At 49.5% G+C, this 20,362-nt stretch overlaps 1 protein-coding gene and 1 long non-coding RNA gene across 2 annotated transcripts in view; one reads left to right on the top strand and one right to left on the bottom strand.

Annotated features, from left to right (window-relative positions):
* ell (elongation factor RNA polymerase II) overlaps nt 1-20,362 on the top strand; it is a 149,566-nt gene that overhangs the window by 114,317 nt on the left and 14,887 nt on the right. The window contains exons 5-7 of the mRNA XM_070859581.1: nt 8,174-8,424; nt 11,402-11,526; nt 19,373-19,466. Of these exons, the coding sequence (XP_070715682.1) occupies nt 8,174-8,424; nt 11,402-11,526; nt 19,373-19,466 (470 nt within the window). The remainder of the gene's footprint in view (nt 1-8,173; nt 8,425-11,401; nt 11,527-19,372; nt 19,467-20,362) is intronic.
* Nucleotides 1-20,362, bottom strand: part of LOC139228515 (uncharacterized) — a 29,982-nt gene that overhangs the window by 4,981 nt on the left and 4,639 nt on the right. The gene's annotated exons all lie outside the window — the stretch shown is intronic.

The raw sequence follows: 20,362 nt of genomic DNA, 5'->3' as shown, positions 1-20,362 counted from the left end.
AACAGACATGTTTTTCTTTAAAAGACAGGCTTTCAGACAAATAAAAATTCTTTAAATCCCAAACATTCACAGTCAGGAAAACTTCCACACAAACACACACTTTCATACAAACTGAAAACTTTTAAACAATATACTTTAAAATTCCTATCCTGTCACAGAATAAAGCTCATCTTTCTCTTTTTCGGCACAAAAGCTGAAACTTGTGTCGGTTTTCTTTTCTTTTTTTTTCAGCAACTTATTTTCTGGTTCCCTGTTTCTTTCTTCCTTTGTGGAGTTCTTGGATCTTTCCACTCTCTCCTGCACTTTATGCTTATCCTGTTTCTCAAGTCTCCACGCCTCGCGTAGGGGAGGGTTGTTGGCCAGTTTCTAACCGGCTTCTTTAAGTTTAGTTTTTCCCTCAAATACTTGGGATAAGATCTCAACCAGGCGCTTGCCGTTTCCACCAGATTCATTATATTCCGGACAGTAATTTAAGTAAAGGTCACCCATTAAGACTTCCCGTGAATCATCTAATTGTCTAGTGAGGCGATTATGACCTTTTTGTTCGGGTGCCTGTCTGCCACCTAGCTTCGTCAAGATTCTGTTGTTCATGCATTCTATCATCCTGGTCGAGGATAACAGCACTATCTCTGCGCAGTACTTCGCTGCATATACAATCAAACTTATTAGATTCTCCACCACTAGTGCCACTACCAGTGTCTCATCACACTGCTTACCTAACTTTGCTTTATATTCATTTCCATTTCTCCTTTTTCCAATTGCTGTATAAGAACATAAGAAATCGGAGCAGGAGTGGGCCACACGGCCCCTCGAGCCTGCTCCGCCATTCAATACCATCATGGCTGATCTGATCATGGACTCAGCTCCACTTCCCCGCCCGCTCCCCATAATCCCTTATTCCCTTATCATTTAAGAAACTGTCTATTTCTGTCTTAAATTTATTCAATGTCCCAGCTTCCACAGCTCTCTGATGCAGCAAATTCCACAGATCCACAACCCTCAGAGAAGAAATTTCTCCTCATCTCAGTTTTAAATGGGCGGCCCCTTATTCTAAGACCATGCCCTCTAGTTCTAGTCTCCTCCACCAGTGGAAACATCCTCTCTGCATCCACCTTGTCAAGCCCCCTCATAATCTTGTACGTTTCGATAAGATCACCTCTCATTTTTCTGAATTCCAATGAGTAGAGGCCCAACCTACTCAACCTTTCCTCATAAGTCAACCCCCTCATCTCTTGAATGAACCTAGTGAACTTTCTTTGAACTGCCTCCAAAGCAAGTATATCCTTTTGTAAATATGGAGACCAAAACTGCACACAGTATTCCAGGTGTGGCCTCACCAATACCCTGTATAACTGTAGCAAGACTTCCCTGCTTTTATACTCCTTCCCCTTTGCAATAAAGGCCAAGATTTCATTGGCCTTCCTGATCACTTGCTGTACCTGCATACTAACCTTTTGTGTTAGTATTTTTAACTTGTTCTGATCATTCTTTGTCTCCAAGTCTTTTTGCTTTTCTTTACTTCGCAAATGAGCATGGCATAGCATTACAATCGCTTCATCCTCCTTTACTTTCTTTATTCCACCAATCCTATTGTCCCTCAGCATTCAATCCTGAGCGCCACTCCCCTTTTTCCATACGCTTTTAAATTTTACCATCCTGCTGCTTCATATCATCATCCTAGGCAGTCCCTCGAAATCGAGGAAGTCTTGCTTCCACTCTAAAAGTGAGTTCTCAGGTGACTGAACAGTCCAATATGGGAATTACAGTCTCTGTCACACGTGGGACAAACAGTCGTTGAGGGAAGGGGTGGGTGAGGAGTCTGGTTTGCCGCACGCTCCTTCCGCTGTGTGTGCATGCTTTTGGCGACGAGACTCGAGGTGCTCAATGCCCTCCCGGATGCTCTTCCTCCACTTAGGGCGGTCTTGGACCAGGGACTCCCAGGTGTCGGTGGGGATGTTGCACTTTATCATAGAGGCTTTGAGGGTGTTCTTGAAATGCTTCCTCTGCCCACCTGGGGCTCGCTTGCCGTGTAGGAGTTCCAAGTAGAGCACTTGCTTTGGGAGTCTCGTGTCGGGCAAGCGGATAATGTGGCCCGCCCAACGGAGCTGGTCGAGTGTGGTCACCACAGACCCAATCCATGTCCGGACCGGGGTCAAGCAGAGGTGCATCATCGCACCAACTCTCTTCTCGATTTTCCTCGCTGCATTGCTCCATCTCGCGCTCAACAAGCTCCCTGCTACAGTGCACTAAACGATAGAACCATACTGCTTCAGCAGGTAATCTATTAACGAACCTCTCAGGTTTCCCAGTGGCTTGGCCATCTCCCCAACCAATCCGCCCCACCGGCTACTCGCCAGTTCCCCAAACCTCGGTCCTATTCCCTGATAGTACACTTCGTGGCTCTCCTTTCATGCACATGCCATCGGTCAATACTCTGTTTGACTCTTACTTTGTTTGTGAATCCCTGTTGGCCTGGCAAAACCACCAAACCATGGGTATTTTATTCATTTAACTTACCCTCCTTTCTGTCGGTCTCCCAGGGCTTCACTCCCCGGACCATCAGCGGATCCTGCCGACTTCGCCAATTGTTGTGGGCAATCACCACTCCGAGTCAGATGTTGAGTCCAATCGAACCAACCTTTATTACAAGCTAGCAGCGGAGCGGTACGGCTCTCAGCCCCCACCGTCTCAATCAAACACAATTAGAGCATCATTCTTAGAGATTACAGTGTCCATTTCCCATACCATACATGAGCAATTCCGATTAACTGTGCACAAATAAGTTTCGAGTACAAAAGCTCAGTACTGTCCAGCAAGGTGCCCTTGGAGCTGGGGAGCCCCTCGGACCACAGTCGTGGGTTGAGCAGCTAGTTCCATACACCATGGTGAATGATGCTGTCCATCCTTGTATTGTGTACATGCACTCTGCTTCTGCCATGCTAGTGCGACTAAATGCTGTTTACTGTGTTGTTAAACTACAATATGTTCAATTTAACCTTATATATCTTTAGCTTACTTATAGCTTTAACCGTATATATTTTTAGTTTCCCCAACAATGAGAATTTTAAAATTGAGGCGTTGCTGGACCGGGAGCCATTGTAGGTCAGCGAGCACAGGGGGTGATGGGTGAGCGGGACTCGGTGTGAGTTAGGACACAGGGACAGGGGGTGATGGGTGAGTGGGACTCGGTGTGAGTTAGGACACGGGTCAGCGAGCACAGGGGGTGATGGGTGAGCGGGACTTGGTGCGAGTTAGGACACGGGTCAGCGAGCACAGTGGGTGATGGGTGAGCGGGACTTGGTGCAAGTTAGGATACGGGCAGCCGAGTTTTGGATGAGATCAAGTTTACGTAACATGCCAGATGGGAGACCGGTGAGGAGTGCGTCAGAATAGTTGAGTTTGGAGGTAACAAAGGCATGAATTAGGGTTCCAGCAGCAGATGGGCTGAGGCAGGGGCAGAGGGTTACTCTGGAGTCTCACTGGGACACGTATTAACTTTAAATCAAGTTGCTAACCAAATCTGATCGAGGATATATCCACCAATGAGGAAACGGGTTTAAGAACAGCCCATTCCAAACCTCCAGCTCACAAAATACAAATAATGCAAATATGTCAATAAGCACCGTGTTTAGGGCTGCATGTGACCCCTGGTCCGCCGTTTGGACACCCCTGCAAGAGATGGTGCAGCCTCTCACAGCGTTTGCCGGTCACTAGTTTTGGAGAAATCCTGAGCAATGTGATTTTCCCTCTAAACAGTGAATTATTTTCAGCTGCTACAGGGCGGTACATCCCCCCCCCTGCACTGCAGTGTCGCGGGACGGTGCATCCCCCCCTGCACTGCAGTGTCGCGGGACGGTGCATCCCCTGCACTGCAGTGTCGCAGGACGGTGCATCCCCTGCACTACAGTGTCGCGGGACAGTGCATCATCCCCTGAACTGCAGTGTCTCGGGACGGTGCATCATCCCCTCCACTGCAGTGTCGCGGGACGGTGCATTATCCCCTGCACTACAGTGTCGCGGGACGGTGCATCATCCCCTGCACTGCAGTGTCGCGGGACGGTGCATCCCCCCCTGCACTGCAGTGTCTCGGGACGGTGCATCATCCCCTCCACTGCAGTGTCGCGGGACGGTGCATCATCCCCTGCACTGCAGTGTCGCGGGACGGTGCGTTATCCCCTGCACTACAGTGTCGCGGGACGGTGCATCCCCCCCTGCACTACAGTGTCGCGGGACGGTGCATCATCCCCTCCACTGCAGTGTCGCGGGACGGTGCATCATCCCCTGCACTACAGTGTCGCGGGACGGTGCATCCCCCCCTGCACTGCAGTGTCTCGGGACGGTGCATCATCCCCTCCACTGCAGTGTCGCGGGACGGTGCATTATCCCCTGCACTACAGTGTCGCGGGACGGTGCATCATCCCCTGCACTGCAGTGTTGCGGGACGGTGCGTTATCCCCTGCACTACAGTGTCGCGGGACGGTGCATCATCCCCTGCACTGCAGTGTCGCGGGACGGTGCATCATCCCCTGCACTGCAGTGTCGCGGGACGGTGCATCATCCTGTGCACGACAGTGACGTGGGACGGTGCATCATCCCCTGCACTGCAGTGTCGCGGGACGGTGCATCATCCCCTGCACTACAGTGTCGCGGGACGGTGCATCCCCCCCTGCACTGCAGTGTCGCGGGACGGTGCATCATCCCCTGCACTGCAGTGTCGCGGGACGGTGCATCCCCCCCTGCACTGCAGTGTCGCGGGACGGTGCATCATCCTGTGCACGACAGTGACGTGGGACATTACATCCCAGCTTCAGCTGATATTCCAGCTTTGCTGCTCAATTTGAATTTCGACCATCTGAAAGGACAGAATTTACTAACCGTGTTGATGGGAGATTCCAAAAAGTCCCGTGAGTCACTGCCAGCCAGGGAGCACATTCCAACCGCAGTCAACTGTTCTCACATTCGGCCCGATCCTTGATCCCTCCAACCATAGTTTTCCGAAGAGTTTGGGGAAATTGTCCCATAATTCACTCGTTTTAATGATCAAATGTAGATGCACACCCACCCCCCCCTTACACACACACACACACGCCCCTTTTACTTACACACACACACACACGCCCCTTTTACTTACACACACACACACGCCCCTTTTACTTACACACACACACACACGCGCCCCTTTTACACACACACGCCCCTTTTACACACACACACACACACCCCCCTTTTACTTACACACACACACACGCCCCTTTTACTTACACACACACACACACACACACGCCCCTTTTACACACACACACACCCCTTTTACTTACACACACACACACCCCCCTTTTACTTACACACACACACACACCCCTTTTACTTACACACACACACACACCCCTTTTACTTACACACACACGCCCCTTTTACTTACAGACACACACACACACCCCTTTTACTTACACACACACACACACACGCCCCTTTTACTTACACACACACACACGCCCCTTTTACTTACACACACACACACACGCCCCTTTTACTTACACACACACGCCCCTTTTACACACGCGCCCCTTTTACACACACGCCCCTTTTACACACACGCCCCTTTTACACACACGCCCCTTTTACACACACACGCCCCTTTTACACACACACGCCCCTTTTACACACACACACACCCCCCTTTTACTTACACACACACACACACCCCTTTTACTTACACACACACACACACACACACGCCCCTTTTACTTACACACACACACACACACACACACACACACACCCCTTTTACTTACACACACACACGCCCCTTTTACTTACACACACACACGCCCCTTTTACTTACACACACACACACACACACACACACACGCCCCTTTTACTTACACACACACACACACACACGCCCCTTTTACTTACACACACACACACACGCCCCTTTTACACACACACACACACACACACACACGGTCTCACACACACACACACACGGTCACACACACGCCCCTTTTACTTACACACACACACACACACATGCCCCTTTTACTTACACACACACACACACACACAGTGTCACACACACACACACATAGGGTCGCACACACACACACGGTCACACACACACACACACACACACACACACACACCCCTTTTACTTACACACACACACACACGCCCCTTTTACTTATACACACACACACACACACACACACACACACGGTCACACACACACACATACACACACAGGGTCACACACACACACACTCTCATGGGGTGAGGTAGCGTGAGGGCAGTTGCTCATGGGGAATCGTACCCAGAGTTGGCGCCTTTAAGATATGTAGGGGAGTAAAGAAGAAAAAATCTTGAACATGCATCAGGAAAGCAAGGAAGCTGGAATTCATCCAAGGATAATGGAGGAATCGTAGCTGAAATAAATACAGGAGATTGGAAATGTTATTTTTAAGGAAAAGTTCAGAGGTTTGACCCTGGGAATTAAAGGCATGTTCCCTCCAGATAAAACCTTGTACGTTTTTTTTTAAAAGAAGATCATCGTGAGGTACTTAACGAGCGGGAAGGCAGATCTCGCTTGATATTTACCGGCCTTTGATGCTTGACTTTCAGAAGGAACATGCTGAAGGGCCTGAAGAGAGATTTGTGGATAAAGTGAAATCTCGTGAGATTGAAGAGGAAATAGTTAATTGGCTAAATAGGAAGCAATTGGTCACAATCCATGTAGTGTGTCTGCCCTGCCTCCCCTCCCTCCTCCCCACTGTCTGGGCCAGTCGCCGTCTGATACTCTGTCCCACTCACCATTCTAGTCTGTGAGTTGATTTAGGGAGAGGGACAAGACCAGAGAACCCCACCCTACATGCACACACGCTTCTCGGAAGAGGTCACTGGATGTGAGTAAGAGCTGGTAGTCTCTGCCTAATTTATTTCCCCCCCCCCCCCCCCCCGCTCATCATTTTGGGATCTTCCAAGTTAAATGGCCTCTATCACCTGAGCTATCAGGTGTTGATGTATGCCATCCTATTTAAGGAGCTCCTCTACTCTATGGAGTCTGATGAGAAGGGGCTTGACTCTGCCAGAGGAGCATGGCTGTGTTTTAGGCACAGTTGCTGTCGTGATCCCTACATCTGGTAAAATAGAAAAGGCAGATGAGCACATGGAACCATTCAGATTCAGTCTTGCACAAGAGGGCTGATTAACGGATATTCAATGACGTGGCCACTGATCGTGACCATCATCGTGTAACCAAGCACACCACCTTCAGCATGTGCTGTTTCCTAACTTCTTATCCTGGTGAAGTTGACACATGCTGCGCCGTCGGTACCATGACTCAGCATTTCCCGTCTAACCACCGCCCCCGTCAGTGGCTCAGGCCCAGTCTCTTCCCCCTCCCCCAAAGTCCCCGCCGATGGAGCTGGATTTAAAGGGAAGATTTTTGTGTTTAATATCTGTCCCCAATTTAAATTTAAAAAAAAATCTATCTTGGATTTATTTAGCCTTTGTTTCCTTCCCCCTTCCTCAACCAGCAATGTAACTTGGGCGGACTACTTAATACACAGGAATTGCTCGACTAATAAAGTCTATTATCATGGTAGTTCTGTGATGCAACGATAATGGAGTTGTTGACCAATCACCGCGCTCGATCGCCATCAATGAGTCTACAACAGACCCAGACACGAGGCGAGGAAACCTCCCAGTGGGGGAGAACTTTGGGAACCAGAGGCCCAAAGTCTCCTGTTCCCCCCCCGAGCTCGCTACACTCACCACGCAGCACGGCTCACATTACTCAGATATTAGTTGTCAATGTGTTTCTGCACCAGATATGTTCTTGCGCTGACAGTCTTCTACACACCATCTTTGCCCTAGAGGCACTTTGGTTTACAGGGCGTGACTATAATTTCATAGCCAACTCCAGTAAATCCTGCAGTGTGTTTGTGGTCAGCCCACTGTGTAACCTTTGTGTTGATACTTGTCCAGTTGAGCTACGATGCCCAACTGTTTAATGGGCATTAAACTGTTTAACTCGATGCATGGAGCAGGTCTGCAGCATAAAGGGCAAAGATGGGTCATGCTTCCAGCGTCGACGGGTCAGAATGGGGTCTGGTGGGGTTCTCACGTGCTGGCTGCCTGGTTCCATTCATTTTGGTTTCTCTTCTACTTTCAGCTAAAAGGGTGTTCCGTAAACCGGCCCCCGGTGTCCCCGATGCTGTTCCCCAAAGGAGGCGGCCGACACCAGTCAACCTGGCCAATGCGATGAAGAAATACGTCAGCAACGTTTCGCAGCGGCCCTATCGAGACCGGGTCATCCACTTACTGGCTCTGAAGCCTTACAGGAAACCGGAGTTAATTCTTCGATTGCAGAAGGATGGAGTCAGTCAGCAGGATAAGGACTCCTTGGAAAATCTCCTGCAACAGGTAACAGAGCTCTCACACTATGGCTGCGACACTTCAGAGAATAAACCAACATGAGCAGGGCTGAGCGGGACAGTGGGATAGACAGTGACAGTTCACCTGAGAAGGAGAAGGGAAAATCATGAAGGTTTCAAATGCAGCCCAGACTGACTGGTTGAAAGTCATCTTTTGTCTGCTGGCTGTAGTGGTCCTAACGAGCATTGTCCAATTGACAAACTCTGAGAAGCCACAGCATGGCTCGTGTTGAGACTGTCCGTATCGTGCAGTGAAGGACTCTCTCCTACTTTGGTACCGAGAATCATAGAATCCTGCAGCACAGAAGGAGGCCATTCGGCCCATCGAGCCTGTGCCGGCTCTTTGAAAGAGCGATCCAATCAGTCCCACTCCCCCTGCTCTTTCCCCACAGCCCGGCAAATCTTTCCTTTCGAGTATTTATCCAATTCCCGTTTGAAAGTTACTATTGAATCTGCTCCCACCGCCCTTTCAGGCAGCGCGTTCCCGATCGCAACAACTCGCTGCGTAAAAACATTCCCCTCATCTCCCCCTCGGGTTCTTTTGCCGATTATCGTCAATCTGTGTCCCTCTAGTTACCGACCCTCCTGCCCCTGGGAACACTTTCTCCTTATTTACTCTGTCAAAACCCGCCATGATTTTGAACAACCCCAGCTTCTTCAGTCTCTCCACATAAAGTCCCGCAACCTGGTACCATTCTAGTCAATCTCCTCTGCACCCTCTCCAAGGCCTTGCCATGCTCCCTATAGTGTGATGAAATGAAAAGTGTGGACCCAAGCACTGACATCACCTGACAGAATACACAGTCCACGATTATGTGTTTGGAAAGTAGCAGTAATGACCAGGGGTGCAGTGGGAGTTGCAAATTGTCCAGCTTTTAAACGCCGCTTATGTTGCACGGGCCCCAAGCTAGAGGCACTGGCTCCTTGCACAGGTTCCTCATGCGACTGGCCTGCTATCAGCAAGGCCACGATAGGAAGACAACAACAACAACAACTTTATATAGCGCCTTTAACGTAGTAAAATGTCCCAAGGGGCTTCACAGGAGCGATTATCAAACCGCATAAGGAGATGTTTGGGCAGGCTTGGTCAAAGGTAAGTTTTAAGGAGGGACTTTAAGAAGTAGAGAGAGGTAGAAAGGTAGAGCGCTTTAGAGAAGGAGTTCCAGAGCTTAGGGCTTTGTCAAAGGAAGGCATGGCCGCCAATGGTGGAGCGATTAAAATCGGAAATGCTTGAGGCCAGAATTGGAGGAGCGCAGAGATCTCGGGAGTGTAGGAGCTGGAGGAGATTACAGAGATAGGGAGGGGCGAGACCATGCAGGGATTTGAAAACAAGGATGAGAATTTTTAAATCGAGGCGTTGCTTAACCGGGAGCCAGTGTGGGTCAGCGAGCACAGGGGGTGATGGGTGAGCGGGACTTGGTGCGAGTTAGGACGCGGGCAGAAGAGTTTTGAATGGCCAAATTTATGGCGGGTAGATTGTGGGAGGCCGGCCAGGAGTGCAGTGGAGTAGTCAAGTCTAGAGGTAACAAAGGCCTGGGTGAGGGCTTCAGCAGTGGATGAGCTGAGGCAGGGGTGGAGACGAGAGTCTTGGTGATGGCACGGATATGTGGTGGGAAGCTCATCTCAGGGTCACATATGACCACGGTTGCGAACAGTCTGGTTCAGCCTCCGACAGTTACCGGGGTGAGGGATGGAAAACCAGGCATGTTCACAGCCGGGAGAGTCGAGTTAAAATGTCATTAAGTGAAGTCCTGGTGAAGAATCCCGCCTGAAACAGTGCAGCACAGACCCGTGCTTTCTCTTTCTGATACTGGTGGTCCGGCTGCCAGTTCTCGATTTGTAATCCAAATGTGTGTACAAGCGAGAAAGTTCACCCGTGCCCTGAGGGATTTCAGCTGGAGTCAATACAAAAAGACAGACAGCTGCAGTACTCATTAAAGTTCACAGTAAAGGGGTTTGTTCTTTAGCCCTGATCCGTTGCTGGTGATTTTGTGAATAACTCTTTCTCTGCCACAAGTTCTGGGCTCTCTCACACAGGTACAGTCACTCGGTCGGTTTTGGCTGTGGGTTCACAGTGTGATTTGCTGAATCAGATATTGATGCAATCTGATTTCTTGAGCGGAGCTCCGGTTTTCGCCCAGCCCTGAATGCGCTGCACAGTTCTGACCCTGCTTTTCATCAGAATTTGCTGGGGGCAGTTTAGGAGCTAGCACTACCGGAGACCAACTAATTTTACCAATTATTCTGCAATATCGCTTAATACCCAGTTTGTAACTGTAACTGGCTCCGCTGGATTTGTGCACTTCTGAAGCCAAAGTTCTGTTCTGATTTGCGGGGGTGGGGGTCGGTGGTGAGAGTGTTCGACTAATTTCTCCACTCTGTGTCAACATTGAGCACTTGCAGGTGGGTACAGCATGGGTTAGACATCAAACTCCAGGGCAGGTACAGCACGGGGTTAGATACAGAGTAAAGCTCCCTCTACACTGTCCCATCAAACACTCCCAGGACAGGTACAGCACAGGGTTAGATACAGAGTAAAGCTCCCTCTACATTGTCCCATCAAACACTCCCAGGGCAGGTACAGCACGGGGTTAGATACAGAGTAAAGCTCCCTCTACACTGTCCCATCAAACACTCCCAGGACAGGTACAGCACGGGGTTAGATACAGAGTAAAGCTCCCTCTACATTGTCCCATCAAACACTCCCAGGACAGGTACAGCATGGGTTAGATACAGAGTAAAGCTCCTCTACACTGTCCCATCAAACACTCCCAGGACAGGTACAGCACGGGGTTAGATACAGAGTAAAGCTCCTCTACACTGTCCCATCAAACACTCCCAGGGCAGGTACAGGCGGTTAGATACAGAGTAAAGCTCCCTCTACACTGTCCCCATCAAACACTCCCAGGGCAGGTACAGGGGGTTAGATACAGAACAGTGATGAATTGCGTCTGACTGTGTTGCAGGTAGCTAACCTGAACGTCAAGGATGGAACCTTCACCCTGAAAGACGTTGCCTACAAGGAGGTCCAGAGAGACTGGCCTGGATACTCGGATGGTGACCAGCAGTTACTGAAGAGAGTTCTTGTTCGGTAAGTTGCAATAACAGCACCTTGTATATTGTGCAGAAAATTCCCTAAGGAGCTTCATGGAGTTGGGGGAAATAAAAAATAGATTAAAAATGGGACAAAGGAATGGACATGAAGCCACGGTGCGAGAGTTGGGGGTGACCAGAGGTTAATCGAAAGGATGGTCATTGGGAAGGTTTTTAAATCTAGAGAAAAAAATATATAGTATCGACACTCAAGCAGACTTGGGCTGAAACGTGGCAAGGGACATTTCCACCACTCCAGTGTCGGGCAATGACAAAATCACAACAAGTGAGAGCATAACCACCTCCCCTTGACAACAACTTGCATTTATATAGTGTCTTTATCGTAGTAAGACATCCCAAGTTGCTTCAGTGGTATCACCATCGCCGAATCTCCCACCATCAACATCCTGGGGGTCACCATTGACCAGAAACTTAACTGGACCAGCCACATAAATGCTGTGGCTACAAGAGCAGGTCAGAGGCTGGGTATTCTGCGGCAAGTGTCTCACCTCCTGACTCCCCAAAGCCTTTCCACCATCTACAAGGCACAAGTCAGGAGTGTGAGGGAACACTCTCCACTTGCCTGGATGAGTGCAGCTCCAACAACAGTCTCGAAGCTCGAAGCAGCCCGCTTGACGGGCCCCCCATCCCCCACCTTCAACACTCACTCCCTCCACCACTGGCGCCCCCTGGCTGCAGTGTGCACCATCTGCAAGATGCACTGCAGCAACTCGCCAAGGCTTCTTCGGCAGCACCTCCCAAACCCGCGACCTCCAGCACGTAGGCAGCATGCGCATGGGAACACCACCCCCTCCACGTTCCCCTCCCAGTCACAAGCTGGCGACCTCGGTGCTGATCGATCAGTTCAGTTTCCTGAGCTTCGCACCTGGAATCTTGCTGCAAAATAAGTTGTACTTGGAACAGTGTCGTGATAGGATTTACAACACAAATTATCCAGCATTACAGTTCCACTTTGGAAAAAAAAATTCCTCAACTTCAAATTCTTTTGGCAAATTATTGCAATTTTTGAATACTTTAAGACTAAGAAAGGAATTCTTGACTTTATATATAGTGCCTTATCACAGCATCAGAATTGCACAACACACTTACTTCACACAATGAATTACTTCATGGAGTGCAGTGGCCGTTATGTAGGCGCACGGGGCAGCTGTGCATTATATCAGCAAATGAATGACCCGTTCGATTATTAGAGACGGGGAACAGATAAATATCTTCGGCAGTCCCCCGGAGTTGAGGAAGACTTGCTTCCACACTAAAATTAGTTCTAAAGTGACTGATGAGACCAATGTGGGATCGACAGTCTCTGTCGCAGGTGGGGCAGACGGTGGTTAGAGGGACGGGTGGGTGGGGTGCTTGGTTTGTCGTGCGCTCCTTCCGCTGTTTGTACTCGACTTCATGGACACCTTGGGAGCACATGGAAGTCAAGTACAAACAGCGGAAGGAGCGCACGACAAACCAAGCACCCCACCCACCCGTCCCTCTAACCACCGTCTGCCCCACCTGCGACAGAGACTGTCGATCCCACATTGGTCTCATCAGTCACTTTAGAACTAATTTTAGTGTGGAAGCAAGTCTTCCTCAACTCCGGGGGACTGCCGAAGATATTTATCTGTTCCCCGTCTCTAATAATCGAACGGGTCATTCAGTTGCTGATATAATGCACAGCTGCCGCCTATCCTAACCTTGAAAGATTGAGCCTGCTATCCAAAGAAAATCAGTGCTATAATCGGACCAAATATTTATTGACAAAAATAATACTGAGTACGCCAACAAATATGCAAAAATATGGATGAGCAAATTTTCCGGCACTTTCGGTCCATGGGTCTGGCCCAGAGGGACTTCAGTCGGAGGATAGAAAATAATGACACAGAAGGAGGCCATTCGGCCCATCATGTTAGTGTCGGTTGAAAACAAACTGTCCAACCTAATCCCACCTTCCATCCAGGATGCTGTGACCCCGGGATACCCTCACTGACCCCAGTGTAAGCCAATGAACGTGCAAGAAGGAGGTTGTTAAGCCCCTCGAGCCAGTTCCACCATGTAATTAGATCACGGCTGATTTGTATCTTGGCTCCATCTACCTGCCTTGGTTCCGTAACCCTTAATCCCCTTACCCAACAAAATCTATCAGTTCTGACATTTTCAATTGACCCCCGGCCTCAACAGCTTTTGGGGGAGAGAGTTCCCGATTCCCACTGCCCTTTGTGTGAAGAAGTGCTTCCTGACATCACTCTGAACGGCCTGGCTCTAATTTTAAGGTCCTGCCCCTTGTTCTGGACTCCCCCCACCAGAGGGAATAGTTTCTCTCGATCTACCCCATCAACTCCTTTAATCATCTTAAACACCTCGATCAGATCATCCCTTAATCTCCCAAACTAAAGGGAGTATGAGGCTAGTCTGGGCAACCTGCCTTTTAGCCCCGGTATCATTCTGGTGAATCTGCGCTGCTCCCTCCGTGGCCAGCGTATCGTCCCTGAGATGCCCCGTGGGGTAAGACACATGAACTGATCCCGGGTGAGGAATATACCAGGAACAGGAACCGAGAACGTCAGCACGAAATGCGGGGATATTCTGGGAGCAGGGAGCAGGAAGCAATCCTTGGCACTTTGAACTCCTGCTTTTCCCCTTTTATTCTTTCCCCGAGTTACATTTCTCTCCGGTATCAATGTTTCCTGTGGAGCTTTTGTTCGCTTTCAGGTATTCACGGCAAGTGTGTCGAGAGTGCTGCACCTGGTTTGCCAGCGAACTAACGTAGTTCTGACATTGCTAGCGCAGAACTCTCAAATAATTCACACAAGCTGCAGTCCACACATGTCGGTCTTCCCGCTCCCCTCCCCTCCCCATTGTCCCGACATCACTGTGAACACAGCGTTGAGCACCGAGGTTGCTGATTCAGCGCTCTGGGCTCTACGCGAGTGCTACATTTTGTAGCAATTGATTTCTGTCACCCAGACTCGAGGTTGGAAATGTCAGCTCTGGCCTAATTCTGGAGGCTTGGCAGCTTTGCACTTGTTCTTTCTGACAACAGAATGCATGACTGTGACAGGGGTTTTAGACCCAACACTGACTCTGGCAGCGCCTGCACTGTCAATCTATTGGGAGCCGACAGCTTTCTAACTCCTACAACATCTGCTGTGTAATATCGACACGTTTCCAACGTCGTGTCTCAGTGAATGACCCGAACCCGGTGAATAAACACAGACTCTACCTGAATAAACTGCGACTCTGTACAGTTAGTGAGTGACCCTTACCCTGAATAAACAGTGACTCTGTACAGTTAAGAGTGAGGGGCCCTGTACAGTTAGAGTGAGGGGCCCTCGCCCTGCTGAATACAGGTATATTAGATTCCCTAGTGTTTTTTTTTAGAGCAAATATGGAATGGATGTTGCTGGTTTTGTGGAACCTCTTATTCTATGTAATTTTTTTTGTATTCAGCATTTCCTTTGCTTTTATAATCTGTTGTACTGATAACGGTTAAACTCCGACACACTGCAGAATCATTCTGGTGCCCTCAGCATTAACTGCCAAGTGCTTGGTGTTTTGCTTCGCTGCAGTCCCTCAAGGGTTAAGTGGTTGCAGTTTGCAGTCTGCTCTCTCAGCAGGGCTTCCTTGTGAAGCACAGTTTCTCCTGAGCTGTGCTATTGGCTCAGAGGCAGCCAGCTCTATAAATAGGCAGAGGAAAGGATGGGTTCCGCTGAGTAAACAGCTTGTGGTTCCCTGCAATCGGCTAGGTGGCAGACAAAAAGTGCCACCTGAAGTTGCTCAAATGCTGAGGCACCGAGGAGCCTCGGTCATTGCAACTGTATCCTGAATGGGATCTTTATGTAGGCTGTAACTTGCTGCATTCTCCCAGGGAGAGTGTTTGATGTGGATTCTGAGTTCTCTCTCCATTAACTCCTTGCCAAACGGAACTGGATGAATGTAGCTGCGGAAGGGATTGTGCGGTGCAAGATAAGTGTCGACACTTCCGGAGGGTGACACACTCAGTCGAGGGAATATTATCTTTGAAACTTGCTATTCAGAGACTGAATAATGCTGGAAAACTGAGGGCTGACCTGATGGAGGTCTTTAAGATTATGAAAGGGTTTGACGTAGAGAAGATGTTTCCTCTTGTGGCGGGAGACCAGAACTGGGGGCCATCAATATCAGACAGTCACTAATAAATCCAATGGGGAATTCAGGAGAAACTTCTTTACCCAGAGAGCGGTGAGAATGTGGAACTCGCTGCCACAGGGAGGGGTTGAGGTGAATAGTATCGATGCATTTAAGGGGAGGCTGGATAAACACATGGGGGAGAAAGGAATAGAAGGATATGGTGATGGGGTGGGAGGGGGCTGGTGTGGAGCATAAACCCCGGCACAGAGGCCTGTTCCTGTGCTGTAAATATTTTGTAATGATTGGCTTGATTTAAGTTTGGGAGTGTGGCAGTTTTAGCCGCTATTTAAAGCTGCCTCCCACACCCCCATCCTCACTTTTCTTCAGTTGTACTCAAAGCAGCTTTCAGATGCTGAAGCGAAGGCTTGTACTGAGTGAGCTGAGACAGACACGGGGCCCTGACTGTTGAGAAACACATTGAAGCTGCAGCATCAGTTCCTCGTATTCACATGTCCTTCAGTTCCCCCTCTCTCTGGGGTTACTGCTTCGGGTGTAGATTGGCTCCCCAGATTTGGTCACCATTCTGCCTTCGGGCAACCACTGTCTTTCTACTCATCAGGAATCATTTCTCACACACACAGGGCAGTGGCAGTCCGCACTCCCTCCCCAAACAGGCTGTGGATGCTGCGAATCAATTAAAATGTTTTCAGGGCCGAGATCGATTGATTTTTGTTGGGTAAGGGATTGACGGATACAGAGCGACAGTGGAGGGCAAGGGTGTTCTCCCCGGTGTCCTGGCCAATATTTATCGCTCAATCAACATAACGAAAAACTGATTATCCGATCATCATCACATTATTGTTTCTGGGAGCTTGCTGTGCGCAAATTGGCTGCCGCGTTTCCCACATTACAACAGCGACGACACTTTTCCGCAAAAGTACTTCATTGGCTGTAAAGCGCTTTGGGACGTCCAGTGGTCGTGATCGGCGCTATATAAATCCAAGTCTTTCTAAATGGAGTTGAGGTACAGATCCGGGTTTATCCTCCAGTGCAGTCCTGAGGGAGTGCTGCACTGTCGGAGGTGCCGTACTCAAAGGAGACGTTAAACCGAGACTCTCGCTGCCTGTTTGGGTGAATGTAAAAAATCCCACGGCACTGCTCGACGGAGAGCCAGGGAGTTCACCCGCTGTCCTGACCAACATAAAATCACTCGACCAACACCATCACTAACTGACTCGTCCATCTCCGTGCTGCTTGTGCGACGGTGAAGAATGTACAAGAGATTGTTGTGCAAAATCAAGGCACGTGGTATTGGGAGTGATGTACTGACGTGGATAGAGAACTAGTTGGCAGACAGGAAGCAGAGAGTCGGGATAAACGGGTCCTTTTCAGAATGGCAGGCAGTAACTAGTGGAGTACCGCAGGGCTCAGTGCTGGGACCCCAGCTCTTTACAATATACATTAATGATTTAGATGAAAGAATTGAGTGTAATATCTCCAAGTTTGCCGATGACACTAAACTGGGTGGCGGTGTGAGCTGTGAGGAGGACGCTTGAACAGGGTGACTTGGACAGGTTAGGTGGGGCAAATGCATGGCAGATGCAGTATAATGTAGGTAAATGTGAGGTCATCCACTTTGGGGGCAAAAACATGAAAGCAGAATATTATCTGAATGGCGGCAGATTAGGAAAAGGGGAGGTGCAATGAGACCTGGGTGTCATGGTTCATCAGTCATTGAAAACTGGCATGCAAGTACAACAGGTGGTGAAGAAGGCAAATGGTATGTTGGCCTTCATAGCTAGGGGATTTGAGTATAGGAGCAGGAAGGTCTTACTGCAGTTGTACAGGGCCTAGGTGAGGCCTCACCTGGAATATTGTGTTCAGTTTTGGTCTCCTAATCTGAAGAAGAAAGTTCTTGTTGTTGAGGGAGTGCAGCGAAGGTTCACCAGACTGATTCCCGGGATGGCAGGACTGTCATATGAGGAGAGACTGGATCGACTGGGCCTTTATACACTGGAGTTTAGAAGGATGAGAGGGGATCTCATAGAAACTTACAAGATTCTGACGGGACTGGACAGGTTAGATGTGGGAAGAATGTTCCCGATGATGGGGAAGTCCAGAACCAGGGGACACTGTCTTAGGTTAAGGGGTAAGCCATTTAGGACTGAGATGAGGAGAAACTTCTTCACTCAGAGTTGTTAACCTGTGGAATTCCCTACCGCAGAGAGTTGTTGATGCCGGTTCATTGGATATATTCAAGAGGGAGTTAGAAATGGCCCTTATGGCTAAAGGGATCAAGGGGTATGGAGAGAAAACAGGAAAGGGGTACCGAGGGAATGATCAGCCATGATCTTATTGAATGGTGGTGCAGGCTCGAAGGGCCGAATGGCCTACTCCTGTATCTATTTTCTATGTTTCTATGCCTCCTGTGTTTGCTGAAATACCAGTCACTGCACGTCCAGTAATTCACTGCATAAAGTGATTTGAGACTTTACAGCACACAAGGTACATCTAAATCTCAGGTTATTACACTCAACCAGAAGCTGCTGCTTAGCAGTGACCGTGTTTATCAAATATCCAGAGGCGGGTGTTTGCAGATGGGATGCAGGGAGTCTGAGATCAGTGCTGTGATGTTAGAATGAAAGCGGAGTAGCCCTGCTCTACAAACGGTTTTTGTATCGTCACTGACCATGTTCACAAGCTCGCGTTCATTCTGCTAATGATCCCGTGTTTGGTTGCCTCAGGTTCTGCTCCATCATTGGTCCGTGTCCTGTTTAGTGTCTTGGTTTCAATACATTGGTCAGAAAACCACACACAGCCCAGTGTATTTTAATGTATCAATACGCATCTGTTCAATTCAGACGCTCTGCTTGCTCCCACCACTGCCGCCCAGTGACAGACTTGTACCCGTCGGTATGTCACCTCTACGTTGAGTAGCACAAAATGCTCCCTCCGGACAGTCTCCAAGTTTGGAAACAATACCTTGCATTTATATAGCGCCGTTTAACATTGTAAAACATCCCAAGGCACTTCACAGGAGCGGTTATCAAACCGACTTTGACATTGAGCCACATGAGATATTGGGCCCAGTGACCAAAAGCTGGGTCAAAGGCGTAGGGTTTAAGGAGCCTCTTAAAGGAGGAGAGAGGCGGTGAGGTTTAGGGAGGGAATTCCAGAGTTTAGGGCCCAGGCATCTGAAGGTACGGCCGCCGATGGTGGAGCGATTAAAATCAGGGATGCACAAGAGGCCAGAATTGGAGGAGGGTTGTGGGGCTGGAGGAGATAGGGAGGGGGCAAGGCCGTGGAGGGATTTGAAAACAAGGATGGGAAATACAAAACTCTACAACTAGTGGACATTGGATATTTCACACCTGCTCTGTGTAGGGTAGTGGGGTGGGTTGCCTCAATTTATTGCGAGCGTGTTGGGATGGAAAATCAGCTGTAACCTGAACATGCACTGAGCATGGTGGGGACCCCAGGGTCCTGCGTCAGTGAATGTTGCGGACACCGGCTCCATCCTTCCAGCAAGGTGTTGCAATTCTCAGGAGGCTCTGACTCGCGTACCCCCGGTGTGGTTAGATGAGAAATGTACCCCAGGGTAATGGAGCGAAGCATGTAACCATGCCGCCCTACCCTCCTGCACGTCTCGCGCTAACTGTGCAGCAAAAGCTCGGTTCTGCCTCACACCCTCGATGCTCACTCCCCTGGATATCATTCTGTTTCCGCAGGAAATCCTGTCAAGCGCACACTGCCAGCGGGGGCTCCGGGGAGACGCCGTCATCGAGTCCAAAGGACAGCGCAAATTCAGCCTCTCCGCCACAGGTATGACACCCACAGCAGGGCGGGGCTCTGTCTGCTAGTCTCTGTCTCTCGATCCACTGTTTTGGCCTCATTCCCTTTCATTGCACTACAGTGACTGTGGTAACATCGCCACCTGGTGGATGTAGCAGTGATTACAGCCAGAAATGCACCAACAGTCAGTAAATTGGAATTGCTTAAACCTATCGCCTTGTGATAAGTCCCAATGTGACCCGAGTGAGCTCTCAGTTGCTAATCTCACTGAGATCTCGCCTTCGATTATGTGCCCAAGTCCTAGAGTGGGGCTCGAACCCGAAACAGTAAACGCGTTCCTCCTGAAATAGCCAGGGGACAATTTGGAGACATTCTGTGTAGTGTTTGTTGCCACTGAATTAATTCTGGTGGCTGCACAGCAGGCTGCTCGCTGGGTCAGCAGATGCCCAAAGAGTCATTCCTTTTGGGTGAGTGCAGGCAGTGAGTGTTGCTGGTCCACCAGGTGGGGCACCGTGGGCAGTTCTGATCCTGACCTCTCCCATCTTTTTACTCCAGCACTGGCCGTTCCTCACTTCCCGCATTCCGAGCTGAAGCCAGTTCCAGTTTAAGTCAACTAACTCAGGCCAGACCAGAGGTCGAACCTGGTCCGAATGGCCAGTATTACCCACTCAGCCATTTGTGAGAGCATTTTAACATAGAACTTAAGTACTCGGGCGTGTTCGTGGGTTAAAACCTCGGCAGTGTTGGTGAATTACTGCTTCAGGGCGGAGGGTTAGTTAACTGAGGCACTGCCCCTGAGCATCACCAACGGTGTTGCAGCAGAATCATAAGAACATAAGAAATTGGAGCAGGAGTCAGCCATTCAGCCCCTCGAGCCTGCTCCACCATTCAATAAGATCATGGCTGATTTTCGACCTCAACTGCAC

This window comes from Pristiophorus japonicus, chromosome 18, assembly GCF_044704955.1.
Source record: "Pristiophorus japonicus isolate sPriJap1 chromosome 18, sPriJap1.hap1, whole genome shotgun sequence".
Lineage (NCBI taxonomy): Eukaryota > Metazoa > Chordata > Chondrichthyes > Pristiophoridae > Pristiophorus > Pristiophorus japonicus.
Note: the sequence above shows the minus strand (reverse complement) of the source record. Positions and strands in the feature narration are given on the sequence as shown.